Genomic DNA, 26,653 nt, shown 5'->3' on the forward strand with positions numbered 1-26,653 from the left:
GGACCCAAGCCCCGGCCCGCCCCGCCTCACCCGGGCCAGCTCCTGCTCGTCCGCCTCGGGCGGCCGCTGCCTGGCGTGCCGTGGCTCGTCGGCGTGGAACATGGCCTTGGGCTTCTCGTCCTCAGACTCGCTGTCCGAGAGCGGCTCATTGATCCAGGCGTCCAGGTCCAGGCTGCAGGACACAGTGAGACCACACGGTGGCTCCGGCCTGCACGCCTGGCCCTGGACACTGCCGTCCCCTTGGAGACAAGGACGTGAAGGCTGGGCAGTGGCCCGAGGTCACAGTGGGCGAGGCAGACCAGGGGCCCTGGAGCCTGGGCAGCCCCCCTCCCACGTTCTCACGCTGCCCCCAAGGTTTGTGGGCGACAGCTGCCAGCCAACCTGCTTCCCAGGGATGGCACCAGGGGCGGGGTCAGCAGGGCCCCAGGAGAACTAGTGAGTGACGTGCATACGGTCTGTGTGAGAAAGCTCTGTCCCGCCCACAGGGGGCTGGGGCCGCAGGGGGCCTTCCTCCCAGCCCCCTCCACCTCGCCCGTCTGGACGGCAGGTCCGGGCTGTGGTCCTGCTCCCACGGGCCCTCGTGCCACCCTGCATCTGTGTCCTCTGACGGACCGCACGGCTCACCCTTCGGGGACTGGAACCTTCTTCTGTGCCTTGGGAGCCACCGGGTTCAGCTCCCCAGCAAAGAGGGCGCTCACTTCTTCTGCCACTGGCACATCTCTGGCCTGAAGTTTCTGGATGTGCTTCACCAGCTGCAAGATGCAAGACGCCTGGGGGGGCCGTGGATGAGTCAGGAAGGAGTTACGGAGGCCTGGCCTTGAAGGCCACTCAGCCCCCACGGGGCATCGCTCAAACCGTGCAGACGCCCAGCCAGACCCCTGCTGAGGACTTGCAGAACACGCCGCGAGGAGCCGCTGACTGGGCCAGCCAGGAGGCCGGCCCAGCTGCTGTCTCCTTCACGAGGACACAAACGGGCTCCCGGGCGAGACAACGGGTTGGGGGTGGAGGGAGCACCGCCCCGCAAGGCAACCGCCCCAGCGAGCAGCAGCGCCGGCCACCAGGGCACCCTCACACGGCCCCCAAGAGCGCAGCTGACCCTCAGCCAGCAGACGAGCGCACGTCACACACCCGCCGGTGACCGCAGAAGCCGCCGGGGCCCGCTGAGCGCCAGTGCAGGGTCTGGGTAGCTGAGAGCCCCACGTCACCAAGGAGCCAAGAGGCGAGCTCCCAGGCCACCGATGTCCAGACGCCATGCCAAGCTCTCCTCCGACCAGCTCTCCTCCACCCTCCCGGCCAGCGCCCTCCAGGACCGCAGTCACCTCTGATGCTTCCCTCTCAGGCTGACCACATACCCTCACATGGTCTCCCGTTTGCTCACAGTCTCCCACCCCCCTTGACCCAGGGCTTCCCCAGCATGGGGGCTCCAGATCTGCCCAACCCCCGGGCCGAGCGCAGGGGAGCCACGAAAAGAACACCTGCCCAAGCTGCTCTCCCGGAGCTGACCCGACCCCGAGGACGTGCCGACGCGCGGCACTCACCCGCTCCTGGGCTTCCAGGTCCGCGCTCTGCACAAACTGGGGCAGCCGCTCCACCAGGAGCTGCGTGACCTCCTGGGCCGCCTGCGTGTCCGCGGCCCGCTCCTTCTGCTGCAGGATGGCTGCGTACAGCTTGACCACGTTCTGCACGTACACGGCCTGGATGTGGCCCGGCAGGGTGGTGACTTTGGGCCGCAGCATGGCCTCGAGGGTCTGCTGGGGCTCCTGTAGGTGCCTGAGGACAGGGAGGGCCAGTGAGCAGCCGCCCCAGCGGGTCTGTGTGCCAGGGCTGGCGCCAGCCATGCAAGTCCCTGCCCGATGCCAGGTGCTGAGGGAGGAGATGTGAAGGGAGAAACCACGGCAATGGCGAGACAGTCACAGAGCAGCCACACAAAGCAGTCGAGAAAAAGGAAAGGAAAACTATCAACGGCCTGAATTTGGCAACAGATGACCTGTAGCTGCAGCAGTGAGGAGGGGAGGAAGGCTGGGCCAGCGGCTGGCAGACCTCTCACCGCTCCCCGTGACGGGAGACGTTCGCGGCGAGAGCAGTTGTTGCCCAACGAGGGCGGGAGAGAGGAGACGGGCCGGTGGGCGGGGCGGCTGCTGGGGCTGGGGTCTGGTGGGCACACCCGCTTCCCCTGGGGAGCAGGAGGCCCCTGGCCCCCACTCACTCGGAGAACTCCCCGCAGATCCAGGCAGCCGCGTAGAGCACCTCGCAGATGCCACTGCGCTGGGTGCTGCTGGCCACCAGATGGGCGCTGTCAAGCAGCGCGGACATCTGCGACACGGCAAACCGGCGGATGGCCTTCACGCGGATGGCCACATCCAGCATCTGGGCGGCGATGAGGTGGCCGTGGCGGGTGCCCTCCAGCCGGGTCAGCTCCACCAGGATGCTGATGTACCTGCGGGACAGAGCCCGTGAGGGCAGCGCCCCCACCTGCCCGTCCACCCGCCCGCACGCTGGGCCGCGGGCCGCACCACTCGAAGTTGGTGATGTGCTGGTAGTTGGACTGGCTGCAGATGTCGATGATCTTGGTGAGCAGCTCGTCGCGGTAGGTCGTGCCCTCGGCCTTGTCCACGTGGGTCATCAGCTTCTTGACGATCTCCATCAGGTTCTTCTTGGACACCTGGGTGGGGGCGGCTGGTGAGGGAGGGGCCGGGCAGGCAGGCGGGGCGGCTAGGCGGCAGGGTGGGCACGCACCATGCCGTACAGGAGGTCGAGGGCCCGCAGCCGGATGGACTCGTCCTTGTCGTCCAGGCACTGCAGGACAAGATCCTTGTGCGCCTGCACGGACTTGGGGTGCGTCCTCAGGATCTTGGACATGGCCAGGAGCCCCAGGTACTTCACTGCAGAGACAGCGCAGAGCTCTCAGACGTGGACGAGGTTCGGAGCGCGAGGCCGGGCCTGCAGCCCCACCCCAAACCACCTGGGCCCCGTCGGCCCACGTCTCACGGGCACCAGGCCCACCTCGCTGCCCACCTAAAGCAGCCCAACGCACTATCATCTAGACTGGGCCACAGGCCACGTCCGGCCGCAGCCCGTCTCTAGGGCAGCGTTACTGGCACACGACAGGCCTGTGGTCTACACCCGCCAGCAGGCTTCTACGCTACAGTGGCAGAGACCACACAGCCAGCAAAGCTGACGAGAATTACTATCTGGCCCTTTCCAGGAAAAGTTCGGCAACTCCTGCTCAAAAAAAACAGACCTGGGTTCAAAATGAGCAGCCAGGGAATTAATTCCCTGGCTGTCCAGTGGTTGGGATTCCACACTTCCACTGTAAGGGCCCAGGATCAATCCCTGGTCTGGTTGGGGAACTAGGATCCCAGCAGCCACAAGGCGCAGACAAAAAAAAACAAAAACGAAAAACAAAAAATGAGCAGCCCACGTGAGCAGGCCCTCAGAAGCCCTCTCCACCGTGGTCCTGGCAGCAGGGGCGTGTGACTGGCTGGAACCCTCGACAGCACACGTCAGCTGAAGGAAGTGCACGAGTGGGCACCTGGGCAAGACAGACAGCGGCTCCCCCTCGCTCATCAGGAGCCCCACGCACCACCCCACCTGATTAACCGCCGGGGGTGCCTGCAGCATGCCCGTGGGGACTTTCCCCCACGCCCAGCCTGCTCCTCCCGGGCCTGAGCTCGCCCTTTATGTCTCAACTGCGCTTCTGCCGGCCTCCCCGGTTCCTCCCTGCAACCGGGTTCCAGCCCCCCGTGGATGTGGGCACGGGGCCCAGAGCTTAAAGACCTTTCCAGTGGACACAGCCAAGCCACACCCTGAGATGCTGGCTGGAAGGGACCTGCCGTGCAGACGAGGGGGCCGTGCCCAAGGAGGAATCTGCCAGCCATGCCAGGCCCACGCTCCTCTCGGGCGGGGACGAGCCCTCACTGGCGGAGGTCTAGGGCGCAGGGCCTGCAGGGCCTGCAGAGGGAGCAACTCACAGTTCTGATCGGAGTCTTCTATTAGTATCCTCAGTTTCTGAACACAGAGCTGTAAAGAGGGGAGATGCCACTGGTCACGTCTTCTAAACCAATGGCAGAGTCGGTGTCCCTGGGGCCTAGGAGGGGAGCCCCTGGTCCCATGACATACCTGGATGCTGGCACTATGGTTGGGCATGCCAGACGACAGCGAGATGAGCACTGAAACAGATGACCGGGGTGAGGGCCCCGCGTGACCGGCCCCAGTGAGAACCCCAGGCTGGGTCTCTGCGGCCAAGAGAGCAGACCACAGGCCCTGGGCACCAGGGCTCCTTGTCTAGGGCAGGTCTATGGGCCAGCCCCCAGCTGAGACCCGCTGGCCCCGCGACGCACGATGGACCAGGCCCACCTCCCGTCTGCATCCCCACTCCCTCTGCCCATCACCAGGGCCATCTGTGATCCTGCCACACCTTGATCCTCCCCTTGGACCTTTCCAGACTCAGGGACCACTCTCTGGCCAGCCTGCCCTGCTCCCAAGTCCCATACTCGCCCTTCCTCTCCCTTTCACTGTCGCTGACCCTCAGCGACACTCACAGCCCACAGAGCAGTCACGAGCGTAGACCCCGGGCCAGCTTCCTGGGCTTTACTGAACTTAAGGCTGCCCACGGGCTGTGAGGAGCATCCCAACAGTTTGGGGCAGGGACAGGAAGGCAGCGAGAAGCTGAACCCTTGGGCCACCAACTCCCTCTGCCTATCTACAGGAAACTGGGCTGCAGGGACAAGTCACCAGGCGGTCCGACTGCAACTAACGAACTCTGCGAGACCCTTTGGGGAACACGTGCCGATTCTCTCTCGAGAACTCTCCTGGCTGTAGGTCCTATGCTAAAGACGCCACAGGGGAAGTGGCCTGAGATTTGCTTTAAAATGCTCATGAAAAGCGGTCTTGCTGGTGGGTGTGGCAGGTGCCAGGGTGCAGTGTTTATCACTGGAGTCCAAGGTTGGCCATGGCTCTGGCTGCAACCGTGTCCGAGCTGACACTTCCAAAGGGGCTGCAGACGGGCCGGGCCAAGCAGCTTCCCAGCCGGGAACCTCAAGGTTCTGGTGAGGCCCGGGGACCAGCTCCCCCGCCAGCGACAGCTCCCTGCTCCAGAACAGGTCTCCCCGGGTGCTCACCTGCGATGACGGTGTTGACACACTCGTAGAGAAGGGACATGGCAGACGTGCTAGAGAAGGAAGCACAGGAGTCGGGAAGACAGGGCCGCCTGCCTCCCGCTCACCCCACGAAGACCCCTGGGGGCACCACCTCCGAGGAAACGCGGAGCCCAGGAAGCCTCAGGTCTGAAGGCCATGCCGGTGACACCCCACCCTGGGCAGTGAGGCCATCAGATTCCTCCAAGGGACAGAAGCACCCCCTTTAGCCCTCAAAAGCAGCCTGAAATGCTCCCGCCACTGCAGCCCACGCACAAATAACCTTCTGATTCTGCGACCCCCATAAAGAGAAGCCTAGTTCCCCAAAGGCCTCTCTCCTCCAGCCCAGACCCCGCCAGCCGGCTCCACTGGGACAGGGAGTAGGCCTGGCCACGCGCAGGCAGGAGGAACACGGAGTCATGCTCCATGTCATCCCTCGGGGGTGTCCAGGGCCACAGTGAGCACAGCCCAGGACGACCAGGGTGGGCACCAGGCACGTCCACTCCACTCTGATATTCTCACAGTGATGTTCTCGAGCCCAAATCCCCCAAACCCGAGAGCACGGGCCACCAGAGGCAGTCCACATGAACAGTCATAGGACCGATGGCTTCTCGTCAATGCTCTGAAAACCACAAGCTACTATAAACCCGGTGACTGGTGATTTGTTTAAAATCAGCAACGTCCCAAGCCCTTGGCCACTTCCCAGGGGACCCCAGGAGCAGAATCTCCTGGCACCTGAAGCTTGGCCCCCACAATTCAACCACAGGCACCTGAAGTTGCGTAGAAGCTCCTAGAACATTCCAGAACTGGGCGGTGACACACTCACCTAGGGCTCTTCAACTAGGCTGCTGAGGTCTACTTGTGAACCAGAGACTGGCTGGGACAGCTTTCTCCAACCTTTTTTTATTTTTAAAATATATCCTCGTTGCCTGCCTATCTGTCTGTCTGTCTACTTCTGGCAGTGCTGCACAGCTTGTGAGACTTTAGTTCCCCAATCAGGGATTGAACCCGGGACCTCGGCAGTGAGAACTCGGAGTCCTAACCACTGGACTGCCAAGGAATTCCCTCTCCATCCTGTCTTGACTGTGCTGTCTGCAGACTGAGGAAGGGAGAGCCCAGAGACGCGGCTCCTGGCGGCGGCAGGCCCTCAGGCCTGGGTGCCCCTCCACCCGCCCCTCCTTGGGGCACCCCTCCCACGCCCGCCCCAAGCCCTACCTGTGGATCAGGTTGGTGAGAGGCTCAATCAGCTTCTTACCCAACCTTGGCTCCAAGGGGGTCAGAGCACCGAACTAGGGGACAAGAGAGGCCAGCGGTCACCCGAAGCAGGGATGGGACGGCAGCCCGGGGCTCTGCTGGCTGCGCGTGTCCAGGAAACCCCAGGGGCAACACTTGCCAGTTTGATAATCTTAATGAGGACCCAGTTGTTAGTGGAGGAGGTCATGAGCTTGAAGAAGAGCGGGGCGAGGGAAAGGTAGTTCTTGGGGTTACGTCTGGCCAGCTCACAGATGACGTTGACTGCCGCTGACTGGACCCCTGTGAAGCGAGGGACGCCATCAGCAAGGGGGCGTCCTCCGGAGCAGGCTGGTCCCTCGGGGCGTGTCCCCAGCAGGATCAAAGTCAATCCAGGTGCTCCGTCTGCCTCCACCAGGGGCTGCCCCCGCTCACGCCCCCAGCCCGCCTCGCCTGCCCCTTGGCTCCTGACCCTAACCACGACGCTCCACACCCCGTGATCCTCTGCGATGCACAGCAGATTCTCCCAAGACAAGCAAATATTTGGAGAAGTTGTCTTACACCTGCATGGCCTGGGGTCTCCCCAGAAGGAGTTACAGAAAAGGACGGGCGGAGGCAGGAGTGAACCCTGTGGCGTGGGACTGCCAGTCAAGGCAGCAGAATAAACACGAGACAGCGAACACGCGGACAGAGAGGCCTCCCCAGGGAACGAGTGTGGTGTCTGCTGAGGCCTGGAGGCAATGACGGCTGGCAGAAATAAGCACACCCAGTGGTCTTGGTTTCTAAATCCCACATCAGCTAACAAAACTAGAGCTGTTTGGAGAAATGGCGGATTCCAGGACTGGCGGGAAAGTAGAAAGTGAACCTGGCATCTCGTGGTGCCAGGAAGTAAGAAGGTGCCCTATGGGAGAGGGCTAGGACGGGGTCCCGGGACCTAGTACCCCTCCACTAAGCCTCACAGACGCTGATGAAGCATCACGGCCCCGCACGGGCCCCTTCTTAACTCAAGTCAACAAACCGGGATCGGGGTCCTCCAGCTTCTCCTTCAGGCGGGGAAAGGCGGGGCGCAGAGACTCAGGGTACTTCAGGAACACCTTGTACATGATCAGCACAGCCTTCTTCCGGATGTACGGCTTGGTGTGCGACATCTGCAGGGGCAGAGGCTGTCAGTCTCCCTGCTGACACCACTGCGCCCACCCTGCCCCGGTCCTTCCCGCACCCCCTGCTCCCCCCCCCCACCTCCCCTCGCCTCCCACACCTGCCCGCGTCTCGCCTCCATCACCTGGAGGATAACCCTCTCTCCAGCTCATCTGGCCTCTGGCCTCTGAGCCCGGCCTGCATGTTTACTCCACTGCCCCCCCCAGCCCAGGGGTTACACAACAGTGTCTTGGACGGAATCGAAACCTGCCTCCCTGAGTCCATGACCCCAGCTTGCCCTCTGGAGGCTGAGACCGGCCTCCTGGACTCACTGGGGCGCAATGAGGGACAGAAAGAGGGAGGGTGGCCCCAAGTGGAAGGTCACGCTGGAGATAGCCTCCACCTGTCAACACTGGCCTCAGACTCTTCGGGCCACCCAGGCCTGTCCCCAGAGCAGTGCCCCTCGCCCGGGCCTCAGCCCCCTCCGCACCTCTGCACTGCACCCCTGGAGCTCCTGTCCTTCCTTGGGACCGTGCTCCGGCCAGGAGGGCCTCTCGTCTGCAGGTGGGCGCACTCCTCACCTGTCAGGGCCCCGGCAGCCTGGCCCTGAGGAAGCCACCCCGCCCCCGAGATGCATTGTGACAGCTCACTACCGCCCCACTGTGGGCTCGTGACCGCTTTCACCTAGAGAGCTCCTCACACTTCTTGAAGAGGGCCTGAAGATCAATACTGTCGGCTTTGCCGGCCAGAATCTCTGTCTGACTCTGCCCTTGCTGCTGGGAAGCCCAGGGACACCGTGTGGACGAAGGGGCGGGGCCGTGTGTGGACAAACCATTTATACCAGGCAGTGACTGGATGCAGCCCGGGCCGTGCTGTGCTAGCCCCGGATCTAGAAGCTGCGTGTACCCAAAGCCTTCCAGACCGCGGGCCAAGACCTGACCATCTGCACAGCGAACAGGCCACGTACGGACAGAATCCTCCCGGGAGGAACGTGCCACCCTTCCACACTGCTTTATCATGGCTGGAGGGGGAAAGCCTCCCGACCATGGAGAATCTGGCATGCAGGCGACCCTCTGAGGGCCGTGATTTCTTTCCTTTTTTTTTTTTTTTACGGTCAATTCCAGTTTTGTTTTAATTTTTTTTATTAATTTTTATTGGAGTCGAGCACTGTGATTTCTAAGAGCACGTCCACATTTCAGAACAAAGTTCTTGCTCACCTTGGAGATCAAGGCTGGCTGGGGTTTCTGCCTTTTGGATGGACTGGGCCCCAGACAACAGATTTGCTCAGATGAAAATAAAAAGTTTCCTGGCCGGAGAACCACCTGACCACTGCCTGCCAAGACCACTGCCATCACCACCCATGCCTCAGAACACAGCTGATGGGTCATGCGCTCACGACAGGCCATCGTCCCCAGCCAGACCCCGTCCCTCCCCAGCAGGACCATTTCAGAGGAGGTGAGGTGTGAATGCCGGGCCCCACCAGGTGATGGAAGGGGAGACGGTGACTCAGTGTCCCAGCTCATCCTGGGGACCCAGGCCGTTTCCGCCCACCCAAGTGCCCTCGACGTGAAATTACAACCTCAGTTTTCCAGGCACGTCAGGGAGCAAAAGCCAAGGGGGGGCGGGCACGCTCCCAGACTCACCAGTGTCATGATGTCGTTGGCCAAGTCTCTGGCAAGATCTGGGGTAACAAAACAGGACAGGCCAGTCAGCGCAACGCCAGTGTCATACTGGCTGGGGCTGCTCAGGTCCTGGAAAGGGAGAGAGAGGGTTAGAGGCAGGCGCCCACTGCGCCTCGCTGGGTCCCAGCTGCGCCTGCCAGCCCTGCTCTGGGTCTGGAGACGGGCTTGGATGAGGACTCACAAGAAACAGCCAGCTCCACGCTCTGTCACCGAGCAAGAGCCAGGACGGCTCTAAGGGGAGGGCTGTCTCGGGTCCGCCCCTCACTCCAGGGGTGCAATGGAACAGAGCCAGTGCCACCCACGGCTTCCCTATAGGAGAACCCAAGGGCCGAGGAAATGGTGCAGCCAGCCGGCTCCGACCGCCCAAAGGCACAGAGCAGGGGCCCCCCAGGGTGGAACCCTAGAACCTCCGTTGGGGTGTCTCCCCTACTACAACCAGGGGTGACTCCTCTGGGCCCCTCCCCAAAGCGGAGAGAAGCTTCCACCAGAGCTCTACCCCTCAGGGTAGCAGGAAGAGCAGCCACAGGAAGCGCACATCTGCCCTAGCCTCTGACGTCACTCGCCTGTGCTCCCGCTAAAACCGATGCGGAAGCCCCATCTCGGCACAAAGAGAGGACTCTGTTTACATAGAGGAACCTCCCCAAACTTCACACATGTGGTAAAAGATACACTGAGAGACGTTTTAAGAGTTAACCTTCCAGGGACTTCCCAGGTGGTGCAGTGGTTAAGAATCCTTCTGCCAATGCAGGGGACACGAGTTCGAGCCCTGGTCCGGGAAGATCCCACATGCCATGGAGCAACTAAGCCCGTGTGCCACAACTGAGCCTGCACTCTAGAGCCGGCAAGCCACAACTACTGGGCCCATGTGCCACAACTACTGAAGCCCACGCGCCTACAGCCCGTGCTCCGCAACAAGAGAAGCCACCGCCATGAGGAGCCCACGTACCGCAATGAAGAGTAGCCCCTGCTCGCCGCAACTAGAGAAAGCCCGCAAACAGCAACGAAGACCCAACGCAGCCAAAAAATAAATAAATAAATAAATAAAGAAAAGAATCTGCCTGCCAATGCAGGGGACACGGGTTTGAGCCCTGGTCTGTGAAGATCCCACGTGCCGTGGAGCAACTAAGCCCACGCGCCACAACTACTGAGCCTGCGCTCTAGAGCCCGCAAGCCACACCTACTGAGCCCGCCTGCCTAGAGCCCGTGCTCTGCAACAAGAGAAGCCACTGCAGTGAGAAGTCCGTGCACCGCAACGAAGAGTAGCCCCTGCTCGCCACAACTAGAGAAAGCCCATGCACAGCAACGAAGACCCAATGCAGCCCAAAAAAAAAATGAAAAAAAAAAAGGAGTCACTAAAAAAAAAGAGTTAACCTTCCAGACTGTGATAACAATACGAAAACACAGGCTTTTAAAGTTCACTCCAGGGACTTCCCTGGTGGTCCAGTGGTTAGGACTCCACGCTTCCACTGCAGGGGGCGCAGGTTCGATCCCTGGTCGGGGAACTAAGATCCCCCATGCGGGGAAAGAAAAAAAAAATCACTCCAGCCCAGGCTGAGCAGACAGGGCCTCATGGCACAGTCCCTCCAACTCAGCGTGACTCACAAAGAGCCCGACAAGAGCAGCAGGCACCTCGGGAGCTGCCCGGGGCGTCAGCCAGCAGGTTTGCGGAGGGGCCCTCAGATGCCTGCCAACAGCCTGCCTGCCCTGCAGCTCCCGCTTGCAGCCCCGACACCAGCCACCTGCGGGGCGAGCACAACAGTTCCGCCCCGGCCCTGGCGCCAGCCGTCTGAGAGCCCCGGGCCACAGGGTCCGATGCGGGGTCTGGGGTGGGAAAGGGTGCCTCTGACACACCCTCTAAGTGTTTGCAGAGAGGCGGGAGACAAGAGATACTCAAAGTCTTGAGGCCAAGGAGGAGCTGACTACTCAGTGCTCTCACTGCAGAGCACAGAACACCACATGGGGCCGAGAGGCGCACCCAGTCCAACTCACAAGACCCAGTGGGCACAAAGGCCCCCACGCTGGGAGGGGCGAGCCCTCAGCAGGCGCCCCCAAAAGAGGGGAAAGGGGCTGAAAAAAGGAGTGACCGAGAGGGCAGTCCCTGTCGCCAAGGGGGGAAAACGAGAGAGGAAAGTCCCACGTGCCCCGCCGTCCCTTTTCCCATTTCCGAGGATCGCAGAAGGCTGTCCATCTGCCCGCTAACCTGCTCCCGCAGGAGGGGCCTACCTTGCGGATCTGGTTGGTGGTCAGCATGATGACGTCGGTCCCTTCGTGAAAGCACTGGGAAGCAGCGAGGTAGCCGATTCGCTGTGAGTGGAACAAATGGAGTCATCAGGGGTGACAAGGGGACCGGGCGCCCTCAGGGAAGCACCCAGCCCTCCTGAGCTTCGCGCCAAGCAGCCCTGGCTGGCCCGTCACAAACCAGGAGGAGGGCACCCCTCGCCCTGTCCCAGGCGTACGGTCTCTGGAGCACAATGTCTTTCAGGGGTTGCCAAGCACGTCCTGTCGCTAACGTGTGCATCCTCACTGCCTTCTTGACAGCGGGAGCTGCTGTTATGGCCTGACGGAGTAAGTCATCACGAGCGCCTAAACTCGCGCTGAGTGTAACCTAAAGTCGCACCCGCACGTGCGTGTGATACTTAAACACACGTGCAGAGCACTGGCCCAATTTTGGCAAATACGGCATTTAGTTTCTTCACCAAGAGTAACCGGCAGGCAGGACAACTGTGTCCTTCAGGAGGACGGGAACCCGCCCTCGGCAGTGACCCGCCGGCAGGACACAGCCTCAGACGCCGCGTGGTGTGTGTTCCCAAGGAAAACTGAGCCAAGCCAGGAAAACCACGGGACACCCCCACATGGGCTGTGGGCACTGAAAACCGCTTTTCAGAACGTTTACTAAAGCAGGACACGTGCTTATTTGTTATGATATCAAGTAAGAAGCAATATCTCAAACTGTGCACGAGTAGGATCCCTGAGACGCCAAGAAAAAACGCTCAGAGAGTGCTAAGAGACACCGGTACAAGTGACAAGTGGTGGCCTCTGGGGGAGACGATCAGCGTCTGCTTGTTTTTTTTGAAGAGTCACAAATTTACTTTAATTTGTATTATAAAACACATAACCAACCCTACAAACCCGAATTTCACTGACACTACTTAAAATGGAAAGAAAAACGTGATGCAAATAGTGGTAAGACCTAACTGGACAGAAGTGGTGATGGGAGTCGGTCGCTGTTGTCTGTCACTAACCCTCCCAGCATGGCCTGCATCACAGGACAGACGCCCTCCTCCCCCAGGACCCCACCCACAGGGCTCAGGCCCCAGAGCGAGCTGGTTCCCTTCACCTTGAATGTGAACTTGGAGGCGCTCATCACTTCTATGATGTTGAAGGCGGCCCAGCTGATGTCATATCCTAGCATCTGCAGCTGCGGAGGAAAGAGGCCGATTCTCACGCACCCGCCCCAGCTCCCCACCCCCATACACTCTGGGGAGATTCCTTTCTTTTTCTGACAGGTGAGTCTTCACGTTTAAAACCAAAGCGACAGGTTATAACACACTAAAATAATGCCTGATAAATAAACACCTGCAGTTTAAATACCAGCGTTACGTGGGTTAAAATTCCCCACGAGGACCGGTAACCGGTCAGGCCGTTCATCTCCGTTCTCTGACCGGGGAGGCCAGCGTGGGGTTGCCTGGTCCAGGCTCACACCCCAACCAGGGTGGCAGGGCTCCACCCACCAGGCTTCGGGGCCCAGCCCGCAGGGGAGCCGTGATAGCTGGGGCGCTCCCGCCCCTCCATGTGGGAAAGGCCCACTGGACGGGGCCCCAGCTTGCCCTGTGCCACGTGATCACCACACATGCCTCACCCTCCACCCCAAGTCAGCCCGGCATGTGCCCCCAGGCTGGCGCTTGGAGCGGACGGTGTCCATCAGTGGTGGTGGGACGGATGGACAGACAGCAGGGGGATAGTGGAGCCAGACCCGGCCTGACAGAGCGAGCGGCCCGGCACTCACGTAGGTCAGCTTGCAGACCGCGTTTGCTTTCACCGCAATGTTGTCTTGCTTCAGCTCTTGCTTGATTTCATCAATGCACTGAGAGATATATTTTGCCTAAAAGGGAAAAAAAATTGAAAAGTTGCAAGTGTCTGGCTAAAACCTAAAGAAGCCAGACACAAGAGGTCACACAGTGTGCAATTCCATTTAGATGAAACGTCCAGAACAGGCAACTCCAGAGAGGCAGAGGGGAGTCCTGGTTGTCAGGGGCTGGGGGAGGGGGAAAGGGAGGGTGATGGAATGCTCTGGAATTCAACAGAACTCTGTGAATATACTAAAAACCACTGAATTACACATATTAAAGGGGTGAGCTGAATGGTATGTGAATGATAACAAGGTTGTTATCCTGAAAAGCCCTGTCAGTGCGATAAGCTGCCTGGGATCCCCCAAAGCTCTCCTCCCAAGGGCCAGGGGACCACGGGAGAACAGGAGTGGCCTAGGCTGATCTAGCCTGAAGCAGGCACACTGAGCTCTGGGAATTCTGCTCCCCCTACTCGTGTGTATATCTGACATTTTCTACAACGAAAAGTTTTAAAACTTAGAAAAAAAGAATAACCATTTCAACACAGAGCATTAAGACACGGAAACGTTCTTAGTCCTCCAGTTCAGCCCTTTAACCAGCTGTGGACGAGAGAAAGCGCAAGCCCAGAAGAGAGCCCACGTCCCACCACCAAAGGCCCGTCCCTCAGCCCGCGTGGCCGGGGGCGGCAGGTCCACCTCGGTCCCACGCTGCTGTGACTGGGGAGCCCGGGAGCTCTGCCCAGCACGGCCACCCACGTGGGGCGCCCCACTGGCACCCACAGCAGGAAGGGCCCGGCCGCCCCAGGAACCGTGCCTGTTGGGCCCCTGCCGTCCACCTCCACGCAGCCCAGGTTCATTACTGGCCCGTCCTGGGCAGCCGTCCTCCTTCCCCACACCGCGTACCACGGAGCCGGGGCCTCCCCCCAGGCACCTGTCACAGCGCTTCACGTAACTCCACTCATAACTTCACATAACTCCACTTACGGAGACCCCCCTCCGTGCCCCCATCCAGGTGAGTGCGCTGGTGCCTTCCAGCTCCTGCAGGGCCGGTGCTCACTGCCCACGTGCAGCGCTGCCCCCCAAGGGCAGGAGCACCCAAGGGTCCCCTGGGAGGGCCCCTCGCAGGCCTCTCGTTTGCTCTGGGGCTGGCCGCCCAAGAAGAACGTCGAGGTACCTAAGGCCTAGGCGGGCCAGATGGCATGGGCGCAGCAGGTGAGAGCTGCCGGGGGTGGGAGGGTGAACACCTCCGGCCCCCGGGACCCCCGACTCCTCCCAGGACCAGCCACACTGGCGGGGGCACTGCGGGCTCCCCTCGGGCTCCCCACTTCACTGAGGCCCTTCTCTAGGCAGCCTCTCCCGCAGGCTTCTCAGGCCCTGTCTGACAGGGTCTGTGTGCACGCCCCACCGGCCTCCCTGTGACGGACGCTGCAGCGTGTCAGCGCTCGGCGGCGCTGCCACCATGCGTGTCCACCCACCCAGCAACGCGAGGGCTTGGATCCTTCCCACTTTCCGGCTCTCGTGACGCACACTGCCGTGGATGTGTGTATACAGGCGCCTGTGTGGACACCTTTTCGATCCTCTTCAGTTTCCTCGCTACCCCAGCACTTGTACTAAAACACGGATCAAAAGGTCAGTACCGACACACACGGTCCAGAGTGAGGAATGTGTCCCATGGGGCGCAAGGCTCCACCCCCAGAGCCGCACAGAAGTCCCATTGGCAGTCTCAGGAGAGCCCAGCCCTACCCAGAGGCGGGTCGTCACTCAGGGCTGGGAGGAGTGTGGTGCCCCGCGCTCCCGTCACCCACCAACAGTGGCATCGCCTAAACCTGCCAGGCTGGCGAGCTCAGCGACCCCGCCCAAGTGGCTGCACCCTCCTCCCATGTCACCCCAGACCACTCATAGGCCCAGCACAGGCTCCTGGGGAAGGTGCCACCCTGAGAGCGCTCTCAGCGAGCGTCTGATGAATATTCCATGACCAAGAGTCGGACAATGGAACATGGGTCACCAGATCCTTCCAACGGGCTTCCAGTTACTAATCCCCCAGGCGCCTCAGTGCCCATCCCAGTGCACGATAACCCCTTCGTGCACCCTGGATGTGCTGTTAACGATTCAAAAGGGAAAGAACAGAGAGATGATCCCAAGTGTGGGAGAACAGGCCCAGCACACAGCGCTGCGGGAGATGGTCTGCAGGTCCCAGGTGCAAACTGGTGCATGCGCGCACACACACACAGGCACACACACACACAGGCACACACACACGCTGGCCCCTCAACGCCCAGATGTCTGTCCGCTGGTGAACGGCCAACACAGTGCACCCTCTGCACAAATCCATTTCCTAGGCGCCCCAGTGACCCCTCAGCTCTCAGGAAGCCAGGCAGCGTCCACTCCCGGCAATGTCTGCGCAGCCACCGTCAGACCATGCCTCCCACCAGCACTGTTTGGAGACAAATGTCCAGGCAGCGCAGGACAGGCGAGACCACTGGTCCTGCCCCGGCTTTGGTCCTGAGAGCCATGCAGAGCAGGGAGCAGCCTGGGCAAACGCAGCTGCTGGGAAGTGAGGGGGGAATGGGGGTGGGGTACATCCTCACGTGCACTCTGCACCCACTGCGCGCTGCACACAGCCCAGCACTCCAGCGGCCTCGTGCCCACTGCAGGACAGGCTGAGCCGAACTTCCAGCACAGACAAGCTCACTGCCCCTAAAACACATCCGCTCCCTGCAAAACCAACACTCCACTGAGAGTACAACAGAATCCAGTGTCTACAACATACCAGCCACAATGTCCGGGTCACAAGCCAAAATTATTCAAATTAGAAACAGGAAGGACTTCCCTGGTGGTGCAGTGGTTAAGAATCCGCCTGCCAATGCAGGGGACACGGGTTCGAGCCCTGGTCTGGGAAGATCCCACATGCCGCGGAGCAACTAAGCTCGTGCACCACAATTAGTGAGCCTGTGCTCTAGAGCCCACGAGCCACAACTACTGAAGCCCGCACGCCTAGAGCCCGTGCTCCGCAACAAGAGAAACCACCACAATGAAAAGCTCACACACCACAATGAAGAGTAGCCCCCGCTCGCCACAACCAGAGAAAAGCCTGCATGCAGCAACAAAGACCCAACACAGCCAAAAATTAATTAATTAAAATAATAATAAAAAAAGAAACAGGAAAACATAACCTATACCCAAGGAAAAAAAGACGGCCAATGAAGACCGGCCCTGAGGTGACCCTGGTGATGGCATGAACGCATTCATCTGCTGAGACTTCAACACAGCAACTGTAACCATGCTCTCATGACCAAAAAGAAAATATGCTCCTAATGAATAGAAAGAGAGAAAATCTCAGCAGCGAACGGAAAGTGACACAAACAACCAGATGAAAACCCTAGAAGTGAAAAACAATCTCCGAGGTAGAAGAGGCACTGCGGGGACTGGACGGGGAGCTGGAGCTGAGAAGAAAGTGGAGCACCAGGGCCCACCCAATCTGAAGGGAGGAAAGTCAGGCAGGGCTGTGGTACACCAAAGGCGTAGCGTGTGTACAACTGGGGTCCCAGGAGAGGAAGGACAGAGAAAATATGTGAAAACCAAACAGCTCAAACTTCCCCAAATGTGGTGAAAGGCATAAATTTACTATTTCAAGAAGCCCAGCACCGCCCCCCCCAAACAGGAAATATAAAAGAAAATCACACCCAGACATATCACAGGCAAACTGCTGAAAACTGAAAATAAGGAGAAAATCTTCAGAGGAGCCAGCGGAAAAGGGTGTGCTGCTACAGGGGAGCAGGGGGCTGAGGGAGGTGGGAGGACTCCAGGCCCAGGGCTCTCCATCCAAGAACACCCCTCAGGAATGAAGGCAGAGTAACATCCCTGCACCTCGGAGCACTCGCAGGGGTGACAAATGAGCCCACAGGAAGTGGCTGACCTGCAGGAAGACCCAGCCTCAACACGAGTTTTTAGCTATAAGACAGGTGCACAGGCTCATGGTTCCTACAGGCAGGAAAAGGGAGGAATGGGTTGTAAAATATTAAAATAATATTTCAGGAGGGTGGAGTCAAGATGGCATACTAGGAGGATGTGGAATTCGCATCTCCTCACAACCAGAGCACCTACCAGGCACCGGTGGGGGACCATGGACACCTAAGGGGACGGGAGGAACCCCCAACGACTGGTTGTTTCAATTATAGTTTTATTTTTCCTAATGTATTTTTTATCTCTAATTTTATTTTGGTTTTTATTCTTTGATATGGTACTGCTCCTTTTTTTCTTTCTTCTTCTTTTTTTTTTTCTTACTGCGCCACAAAGCTTGCGGGATCTTGGTTCCCAGGTGGGAGGTCGGGCCAGAGCTCCTGTGGTGGGAGCTCCAAGTCCAAACCACTGGACTAACAGAGAACCTCAGACCCCAGGGAATATCAATCAGAGTGAGGCCTCCCGGAGGTCCTCATCTCAGCACCAAGCTCTATCCAACTGCCTGCAAACTCCAGTGCTGGACGTCTCAGGACAAACAATCAGTAAGACAGGAATACAGCACCAACCATCAAAAAAAAAAAAAAAAAGAAAAAACAGAAAAGACAAAAAAATTTGTTTCAGACGAAGAAGCAAGGTAAAAACCTACAAGGCCAAATAAATAAAGACAAAACAGGCAACCTACCTGAAAAAGAATTCAGAGTAATGATAGTAAAGATGATCCAAAATCTCGGAAACAGAATGGAGAAAACACGAGAAACGTTTAACAAGGATCTAGAAGAACTAAAGAGCAAACAAGCAGGGATGAACAACACACTGAAATTAAAAATACTCTAGAAGGAATCAATAACAGAATAACTGAGGCAGAAAAACAGATAAGTGAGCTAGAAGATAAAATGGTGGAAATAACTGCCAGGGAGCAGAATAAAGAAAAAAGAATGAAAAGAATTGAAGACAGTCTCAGAGACCTCTGGGACAACATTAAAGCACCAACATTCGAATTATAGGGGTCCCAGAAGAAAAGAGAAAAAGAAAGGGTCTGAAAAAATATTTAAAGAGATTATAGTCGAAAACTTCCCTAACATGGGAAAGGAAATAGTCCATCCAGTCCAGGAAGCACAGAGAGTACCATACAGGATAAACCCAAAGAGAAACATGCCGAGAGACACATATTAATCAAAGTATCAAAAATTAAATACAAAGAAAAAACATTGAAAGCAGCAAGGGAAAAGCAACAAACAACATACAAGGGAATGCCCATAAGGTTAACAACTGATTTTTCAGCGGAAACTCTGCAAGCCAGAAGGGAATGGCAGGACATATTTAAAGTGATGAAAGGGAAAAACCTACAACCCAGGTTATTCTACCCAGCAAGGATCTCATTCAGATTCGATGGAGAAATTAAAACCTTTACAGATAAGCAAAAGTTAAGAGAATTCAGCACCACCAAACCAGCTTTACAACAAACGCTAAAAGAACTTCTCTAGGCAGGAAACACAAGAAGAGGAAAAGACGCACAATAACAAACCCAAAACAATTCAGAAAATGGTAATAGAAACATACATATCAATAATTATCTTAGGGCTTCCCTGGTGGCGCAGTGGTTAAGAATCTGCTTGCCAATGGGGTTCGAGCCCTGGTCCGGGAAGATCCCACATGCCGCGGAGCAACTAAGCCCGTGCACCACGACTACTGAGCCTGCGCTCTAGAAACTGCGAGCCACAACTACTGAGCCCGCGTGTCACAACTACTGAAGCCCACGCACCTACAGCCCGTGCCCCACAAGAGAAGCCCCCGCAATGAGAAGCCCGCGCACTGCAACGAAGAGTAGCCTCTGCTCGCCGCAACTAGAGAAAGCCTGCATGCAGCGACAAAGACCCAATGCAGCCAAAAATAAATAAATAATTAATTTAAAAAAATTATCTTAAGTGTAAATGGATTAAATGCTCCAACCAAAAGACACAGACTGGCTGAATGGATACAAAAACAAGACCCATATATATGCTGCCTACAAGAGACCCACTTCAGACCTAGGGACGCATACAGACTGAAAGTGAGGGGATGGAAAAAGATATTCCATGAAAACGGAAATCAAAAGAAAGCTGGAGTAGCAATTCTCATATCAGACAAAATACACTTTAAAATAAAGACTATTACAAGAGACAAGGAAGGACACTACATAATGATCAAGGGATTAATCCAAGAAGATACAACAATTGTAAATATTTATGCACCCAACATAGGAGCACCTCAATACATAAGGCAAATGCCAACAGCCATAAAAGGGGAAATCGACAGTAACACAATAATAGTAGGGGATTTTAACACCCCACTTTCACCAATGGACAGATAATCCAAAATGAAAATAAATAAGGAAACACAAGCTTTAGATAACACATTAAACAAGATGGACTTAATTGATATTTATAGGACATTCCATCCAGTAACAACAGAATACACTTTCTTCTCAAGTGCTCATGGAACATTCTCCAGGATAGACCATATCTTGGGTCACAAATCAAGCCTTGGTAAATTTAAGAAAATTGAAATCGTATCAAGTATCTTTTCCAACCACAACATTATGAGACTAGATATCAATTACAGGAAAAGAACTGTAAAAAACACAAACACATGGAGGCTAAACAATACACTGCTAAATAACCAAGAGATCACTGAGGAAATCAAAGAGGAAATCAAAAAATACCTCAAAACAACTGACAATGAAAACATGATGACCCAAAACCTATGGGATGCAGCAAAAACAGTTCTAAGAGGGAAGTTTATACCAATACAATCCTACCTCAAGAAACAAGAAAAATCTCAAATAAACAACCTAACCTTACACCTAAAGCAATTAGAGAAAGAAGAACAAACAAAACCCAAAGTTAGCAGAAGGAAAGAAATCATAAAGATCAGATCAGAAATCAATGAAAAAGAAATGAACGAAACAATACCAAAGATCAATAAAACTAAAAGCTGGCTCTGAGAAGATAAACAAAATTGATAACCCATTAGCCACACTCATCAAAAAAAAAAAGGGAGAAGACTCAAATCAACAGAATTAGAAATGAAAGAGAAGTAACAACTGACACTGCAGAAATACAAAGGATCATGAGAGATTACTACAAGCAACTATATGCCAATAAAATGGACAACCTGGAAGAAATGGACAAATTCTTAGAAAAGCACAACCTTCCAAGACTGAACCAGGAGGAAACAGAAAATACAAACAGACCAATCACAAGCGCTGAAATTGAAACTGTGATTAAAAATCTTCCAACAAACAAAAGCCCAGGACCAGATGGCTCCACAGGCGAATTCTATCAAACATTTAGAGAAGAGCAAACACCTATCCTTCTCAAACTCTTCCAAAATATAGCAGAGGGAGGAACACTTCGAAACTCATTCTGAGGCCACAATCACCCTGATACCAAAACCAGACAAAGATGTCACACAAAAAAACTACAGGCCAGTATCTCTGATGAACACAGATGCAAAAATCCTCAACAAAACATGAGCAAACAGAATCCAACAGCACATTAAAAGGATCAGACACCATATGATAATCGCAACAGATGCAGAAAAAGCTTTTGACAAAATTCAACACCCATTTATGATAAAAACTCTCCAGGAAGTAGGCACAGAGGGAAACTACCTCAACATAATAAAGGCCATATATGACAAACCCACAGCCAACATCATTCTCAATGGTGAAAAACTGAAACCATTTCCACTAAGATCAGGAACAAGACAAGGTTGCCCACTCTCACCACTATTATTCAACATAGTTTTGGAAGTTTTAGCCACAGCAGAGAAGAAAAAGAAATAAAAGGAATCCAAATTGGAAAAGAAGAAGTGAAGCTGTCACTGTTTGCAGATGACATGATACTATACATAGAAAATCCTAAAGATGCTACCAGAAAACTACTAGAGCTAATCAATGAATTTGGTAGAGTAGCAGGATACAAAATTAATGCACAGAAATCTCTTGCATTCCTATATACTAATGATGAAAAATCTGAAAGAGAAATTAAGGAAACATTCCCATTTACCATTGCAACAACAAGAATAAAATACCTAGGAATAAACCTACCTAAGGAGACAAAAGACCTGTATGCAAAAAACTATGAGACACTGATGAAAGAAATTAAAGATGATACAAACAGATGGAGAGATATACCATGTTCTTGGACTGGAAGAATCAACATTGCGAAAATGACTGTACTACCCAAAGCAATCTACAGATTCAGTCCAATCCCTATCAAACTACCAATGGCATTTTTCACAGAACTAGAACACAAAACTGCACAATTTGTATGGAAACACAAAAGACCACAAATAGCCAAAACAATCTTGAGAAATAAAAATGGAGCTGGAGGAATCAGGCTCCCTGACTTCAGACTATACTACAAAGCTACAGTAATCAAGACAGTATGGGAATGGCACAAAAAACAGAAATATAGATCAATGGAACAGGATAGAAAGCCCAGAGATAAACCCACGCACATATGGTCATCTTATCTTTGATAAAGGAGGCAAGGGTATACAATGGAGAAAAGACAGCCTCTTCAATAAGTGGTGCTGGGAAAACTGGACAGCTACATGTAAAAGAATGAAATTAGAACACTTCCTAACACGATACAGAAAAATAAACTCAAAATGGATTAAAGACCTAAATGTAAGGCCAAACACTATAAAACTCTTAGAGGAAAACATAGGCAGAACACTCTATGACATAAATCACAGCAAGATCCTTTTTGACCCACCTCCTAGAAAAATGGAAATAAAAACAAAAATAAACAAATGGGACCTAATGAAAGTTAAAAGCTTTTGCACAGCAAAGGAAACCATAAAAAAGATGAAAAGACAACCCTCAGAATGGGAGAAAATATTTGCAAATGAAGCAACTGACAAAGGATTAACCTCCAAAATATACATGCAGCTCATGCAGCTCAATATCAAAAAAAAAAAACCAATCCAAAAATTGGGCAGAAAACCTAAATAGACATTTCTCCAAAGAAGATATACAGATTGCAAACAAACACATGAAAAGATGCTCAACATCACTATTCATTAGAGAAATGCAAATCAAAACTACAATGAGGTATCACCTCACACCGGTCAGAACAGCCATCATCAAAAAATCTACAAACAAAAATGCTGGAAAGGGTGTGGAGAAAAGGGAACCCTCTTACACTGTTGGTGGGAATGTAAATTGATACAGCCACTACAGAGAACAGTGTAGAGATTCCTTAAAAAACTAAAAACAGAACTACCATATGACCCAGCAGTCCCACTACTGGGCATATGCCCTGAGAAAACCGTAATTCAAAAAGAGTCATGTACCACAATGTTCACTGCAGCACTATTTACAACAGTGAGGACATGGAAGCAATAAGTGTCCATCGACAGATGAATGGATAAAGAAGATGTGGCACGTATATACAATGGAATATTACTCAGCCATAAAAAGAAACGAAATGGAGTTATTTGTAGTGCGGTGGATGGACCTGGAGTCTGTCATACAGAGTGAAGTAAATCAGAAAGAGAAAAACAAATACTGTATGCTAACACATATATTTGGACTCTAAAAATAAAAATGGTTCTCATGAACCTAGGGCCAGGACAGGAATAAAGACGCAGACGTAGAAAATGGACTTGAGGACGTGGGGAGGGGGAAGGGTAAGCTGGGACGAAGTGAGAGAGTGGCATGGACTTATATATACTACCAAATGTAAAATAGCTAGCTAGTGGGAAGCAGCCGCATAGCACAGGGAGATCAGCTCAGTGCTTGGTGACCACCTAGAGGGGTGCGACAGGGAGGGTGGGAGGGAGATGAAAGAGCGAGGGGATATGGGGATATACGTGCACATATAGCTGATTCATTTTGCTGTACAACAGAAACTAACACACCACTGTAAAGCAACTATACTCCAACAAAGATGTTTAAATAAATAAATTTAAAAAATAATGTTTCATATTCCCTTGAGAGTATTTAAATATTTATCTAAAACATAGTTACACACATGAAGTTAAAGTAAGGAACGTGGGAGAGAATGATTAGTCTTTGCAGTCTTATTTACACACAGCATTGCTAACAAAGAACTATTTACTCTCCTTTTCACAAAAAAAGAAAAAAAAATGGCCAAGGTACACAGACATGATCTAGATCCAGGAAATTATACAGGCAGACCTCAGAGATATTGTAGGAAGGGTTCCAGACCACCTCAATACAGCGAATATCACAGTAAAGCAAGTCCCACGTAAAAGTTACGTTCACGCTATTCTGTAGTCTGCCAGGTGTGCAGTAGCATTATGTCTAAAAAAACAACATACAAACCTTAATTAAAATTACTTTATTGCTAAAAAATGCTAACCATCATCTGAGCCTTCAGCAAGCCATCATTTTTTTGGGGGGGGGGGGGCAGGATCTGAGTTCCCCGACCAGGGATTGAACCTGAGCCCTCAACAGTGAAAGCGTCAAGTCGTCCTAACCACTGGACCGCCAGGGAATTCCTAGCGAGTCATAATCTTTTTGCTGGTGGCGGGTCCTGCCCTGATGCTGTGGACGGGGCGGCCGTGGCCATTTCTTAAAATAAGACAACAATGAAGTCTGCCGAATCGGTGGCCTCTTCCTCTCACGAACAGTTTCTCCGTGGCGTCTGATACTGTTTGATGGCATTTTACCCGAAGGAGAACTTCCTTCACAGTTCGAGTCAATGCTCTCAAACCCTTTATCAACTAAGTTATGTAATATTCTAAATGCTTTGTTGTCGTTTCAACAATCGATTATGTCACGTCTTACGTGGGCGAGGTTCGTGGAGCCCCAAAACAACGGCAAGAGTAACATCAGAGATCACAGACTACAGATCACCATCACGTAATAATGAGATAGTTTGAAAACTTGTGAGAATTACCAAAATGTGACACAGAGACAGGAAGTGAGCAAATGCTGTTGGAAAAATGGCGGCGACAGGCGTGCTCCCTGCAGGGTCGCCACAGACCTTCCATTTGTGAAAAACGCAGTATCTGCGAAGCACAACGAAGGGAAGCGCAAAAAAATAAGGCCTGTCTGTATCAAAAACATGAAATAGAAATATTTTAAGATCTAAAGTATAAATAGCTATCACATATCACTGACACTGTTTTCCAAAAAAGAAGTTGGAGATGCAAGCATGATGAAATTCTCAAACACCTCGGCCTGTTCTGAGCAGGGTCACACTTCACCACAGAGCAAACAGTACTGAAACGGAGGTGTGATTCAGAATTTACCTGAGAACAAAGGATACAAACTTCCCTCATATACGAACCCCGCAGCTATAATAAAACAGCCATTTCAATACTGCCTGCTCAGCAGAGTTCCCTGGGACACTTAAAAATCCTCAGGATCCCCAGGCCCTCCCAGAGGAGTGGAGTCAGACCTCGAGGGCCGAGGCCCAGAGAAGCTGCCATTGACCCTGAGGTGCTGGCAGGCTGCAAAACCACGCAGCTGGACGCTGGACTTTTCTTTTGGACTCTTTTTAAGAGATTTAGGTTCACAGCAAAACTGACTGGGAGGCAGAGGTTTCCCACCCCCCGCCCCACGTGTGCACAGCGTCCCCACTAGCAGTATCCCCCACCAGTGCGACGTGTGTTACAGCTGACGAATCTACACGGACACTTCGTTATCACCCAGCAGCCACAGCTGACGGAGGTTCACTGGTTTGTGGGTTTGCACACACGTTCACTGACCCACATCCACTGTTACGGCGTCACACGGCGTAGTTTCACTGCCCTAAAACCCCTCTGGGCCCTGCCTATTCATCTCTCCTCCCCCCAACCCCCGCACCACTGATCCTTCCCCCCCGCTCCAGAGTCCTGCCTTTTCCAGAATGTCCCAGAGTTGGAATCACAGCGTGTAGCCTTACAGACTGGCTTCTTCCTCTCGGTCACGTGCACTTCAGGCTCCTGCGTGTCCTCCGTGGCTTGACGGCTTTCCCCTCAGCGCTGAGGGACACTGCATCGGCTGGATGCTCCGTCCACCACCTGGGCGACATCTTCTCTGCTGCCTCGTCCCCTGCCGTCTCCCACAGGTGCTCTCCGGATCGTCCCAACATGCCGGTCCTGCCACCACCCACAGCTGCTCGCGGGCGCCCCGGCTCGGGACCCAGAGCCTCAGCACCCTGCTCTCGTGAGCACCAGCGCCAGCGTGCTCAGACCTTTGGAGGCTTGGACGGGTTGAGACCACCACCGCCGCTGCCAGAGATGGGTGTAACGACAGCAGCATTTCCAGGGCATGCCAGTGTCAGACCAGAAACATTTCAGAAGTCGTTACGATACGCGACCAGGGAGGGCTCTCCCCGTTATTCCATCCACCTTGCCAAGAACAACCCAGCTGCCATCTACGACCATCGCTTCCACAAGAAAATATTAACATTTTAACCCAGAAACGTAGGCGAGTCAGTGTCGAGACGAGAGGACTTCTCCTGACGAGATGCAAGCAGGACCCACAAGGAAGGCGCTGTCCTGTGCTCACCTGGCCAGGGATGGGCGCCGGCGCCTCTGCAGCCGGAAGAGCCAGGCCTCCTGCAGAAGCCCGAGCTGAGGCCCACCCTGGGGTCAGGACCCGTCACCATCCCAGCAACGAACACAGCCAGGGCTCGGCGCTGAGCAGTGCAACGGACAGAGGCCAGACAGCCCATCCGGGACCACTGCCACCCCGTCCACCCCACGAGCCCCTCGTCCCCGTGCTCAGCCCCCGGGACCCCACGCAGACAGGTCAAGCAGCTCCTGACGGCCAACCATGGCCCTTCTCGTCACCCAGTCGCCCTTGGCCCAGACTGGAGCCCCACCTCGGCAGAGACAGAAGCAGATGGGTGGGGGCTGGGGGCTGGGGGAGGGGAAATGGGGACCGTAGAGTGGGGACAGCATCTCTGGTGGGGTGACGGAAATGTAAAGGTAGATCGTGCTGACGGCTGTGCGCTTTTGTATATACACTAAAACCTTCACTGAATTTCACACTTCAAGCAGGTGGATGCTAAGCTATATAAACCATACTGTCTCAATAAAGCCACACAGAGAAAAACCACTTCGTTGCCACCAGAATGGAAAGACGTTATTCGACGACATGTGACCCGACGGGCCTGCGCCTCTGGTTCTGCAAATGCTCACAGCACTAGTCTACACCGGAACAGCGACCCTCCTCCCTGCAGGGTGACAGCGGCCCGGAGACCCGGCCGCCCAGCAGTGGCCTCCAGGGCCCGAGTCATTCAAGTGGAGAAGGAGGAGACCCTCAGCGCCGGGGTCCCCCGGCAGTGGACAGTGACGGTGGCACCAGGGCTCACCCTGAGCCTCCGCGCCCAAGTAAGCGCTGGCGCCCGACAAGACCAGGTGGGAGGATTCGGGGCGGCACTCTGGGGAGGCCGAGCCTCGGGAGACAGCGAGGGGGGCGTGCCCGTCCTGCCTGT

At 54.5% G+C, this 26,653-nt stretch overlaps 1 protein-coding gene across 2 annotated transcripts in view; it reads right to left on the minus strand.

Annotated features, from left to right (window-relative positions):
• The window catches only part of AP3D1 (adaptor related protein complex 3 subunit delta 1), a 46,592-nt gene that overhangs the window by 11,961 nt on the left and 7,978 nt on the right, over positions 1 to 26,653 (minus strand). Inside the window, exons 2-17 of one of the 2 annotated variants that reach the window (XM_059918891.1) lie at positions 13,191 to 13,286; positions 12,522 to 12,602; positions 11,408 to 11,488; positions 9,146 to 9,253; positions 7,384 to 7,513; positions 6,529 to 6,668; positions 6,351 to 6,424; positions 5,121 to 5,170; positions 4,120 to 4,169; positions 3,972 to 4,020; positions 2,737 to 2,882; positions 2,514 to 2,662; positions 2,207 to 2,437; positions 1,539 to 1,770; positions 625 to 770; positions 31 to 172 (exon numbers count right to left, since the gene is read on the minus strand). In XM_059918891.1, the coding sequence (XP_059774874.1) occupies positions 31 to 172; positions 625 to 770; positions 1,539 to 1,770; positions 2,207 to 2,437; positions 2,514 to 2,662; positions 2,737 to 2,882; positions 3,972 to 4,020; positions 4,120 to 4,169; positions 5,121 to 5,170; positions 6,351 to 6,424; positions 6,529 to 6,668; positions 7,384 to 7,513; positions 9,146 to 9,253; positions 11,408 to 11,488; positions 12,522 to 12,602; positions 13,191 to 13,286 (1,905 nt within the window). Of the gene's footprint in view, positions 1 to 30; positions 173 to 624; positions 771 to 1,538; positions 1,771 to 2,206; positions 2,438 to 2,513; positions 2,663 to 2,736; positions 2,883 to 3,971; positions 4,021 to 4,119; positions 4,170 to 5,120; positions 5,171 to 6,350; positions 6,425 to 6,528; positions 6,669 to 7,383; positions 7,514 to 9,145; positions 9,254 to 11,407; positions 11,489 to 12,521; positions 12,603 to 13,190; positions 13,287 to 26,653 lie in introns of those variants that run through there. The other variant, XM_059918892.1, reaches the window with a different exon arrangement.

Source organism: Balaenoptera ricei, chromosome 3, assembly GCF_028023285.1.
Source record: "Balaenoptera ricei isolate mBalRic1 chromosome 3, mBalRic1.hap2, whole genome shotgun sequence".
Taxonomy (NCBI): Eukaryota; Metazoa; Chordata; class Mammalia; order Artiodactyla; family Balaenopteridae; genus Balaenoptera; species Balaenoptera ricei.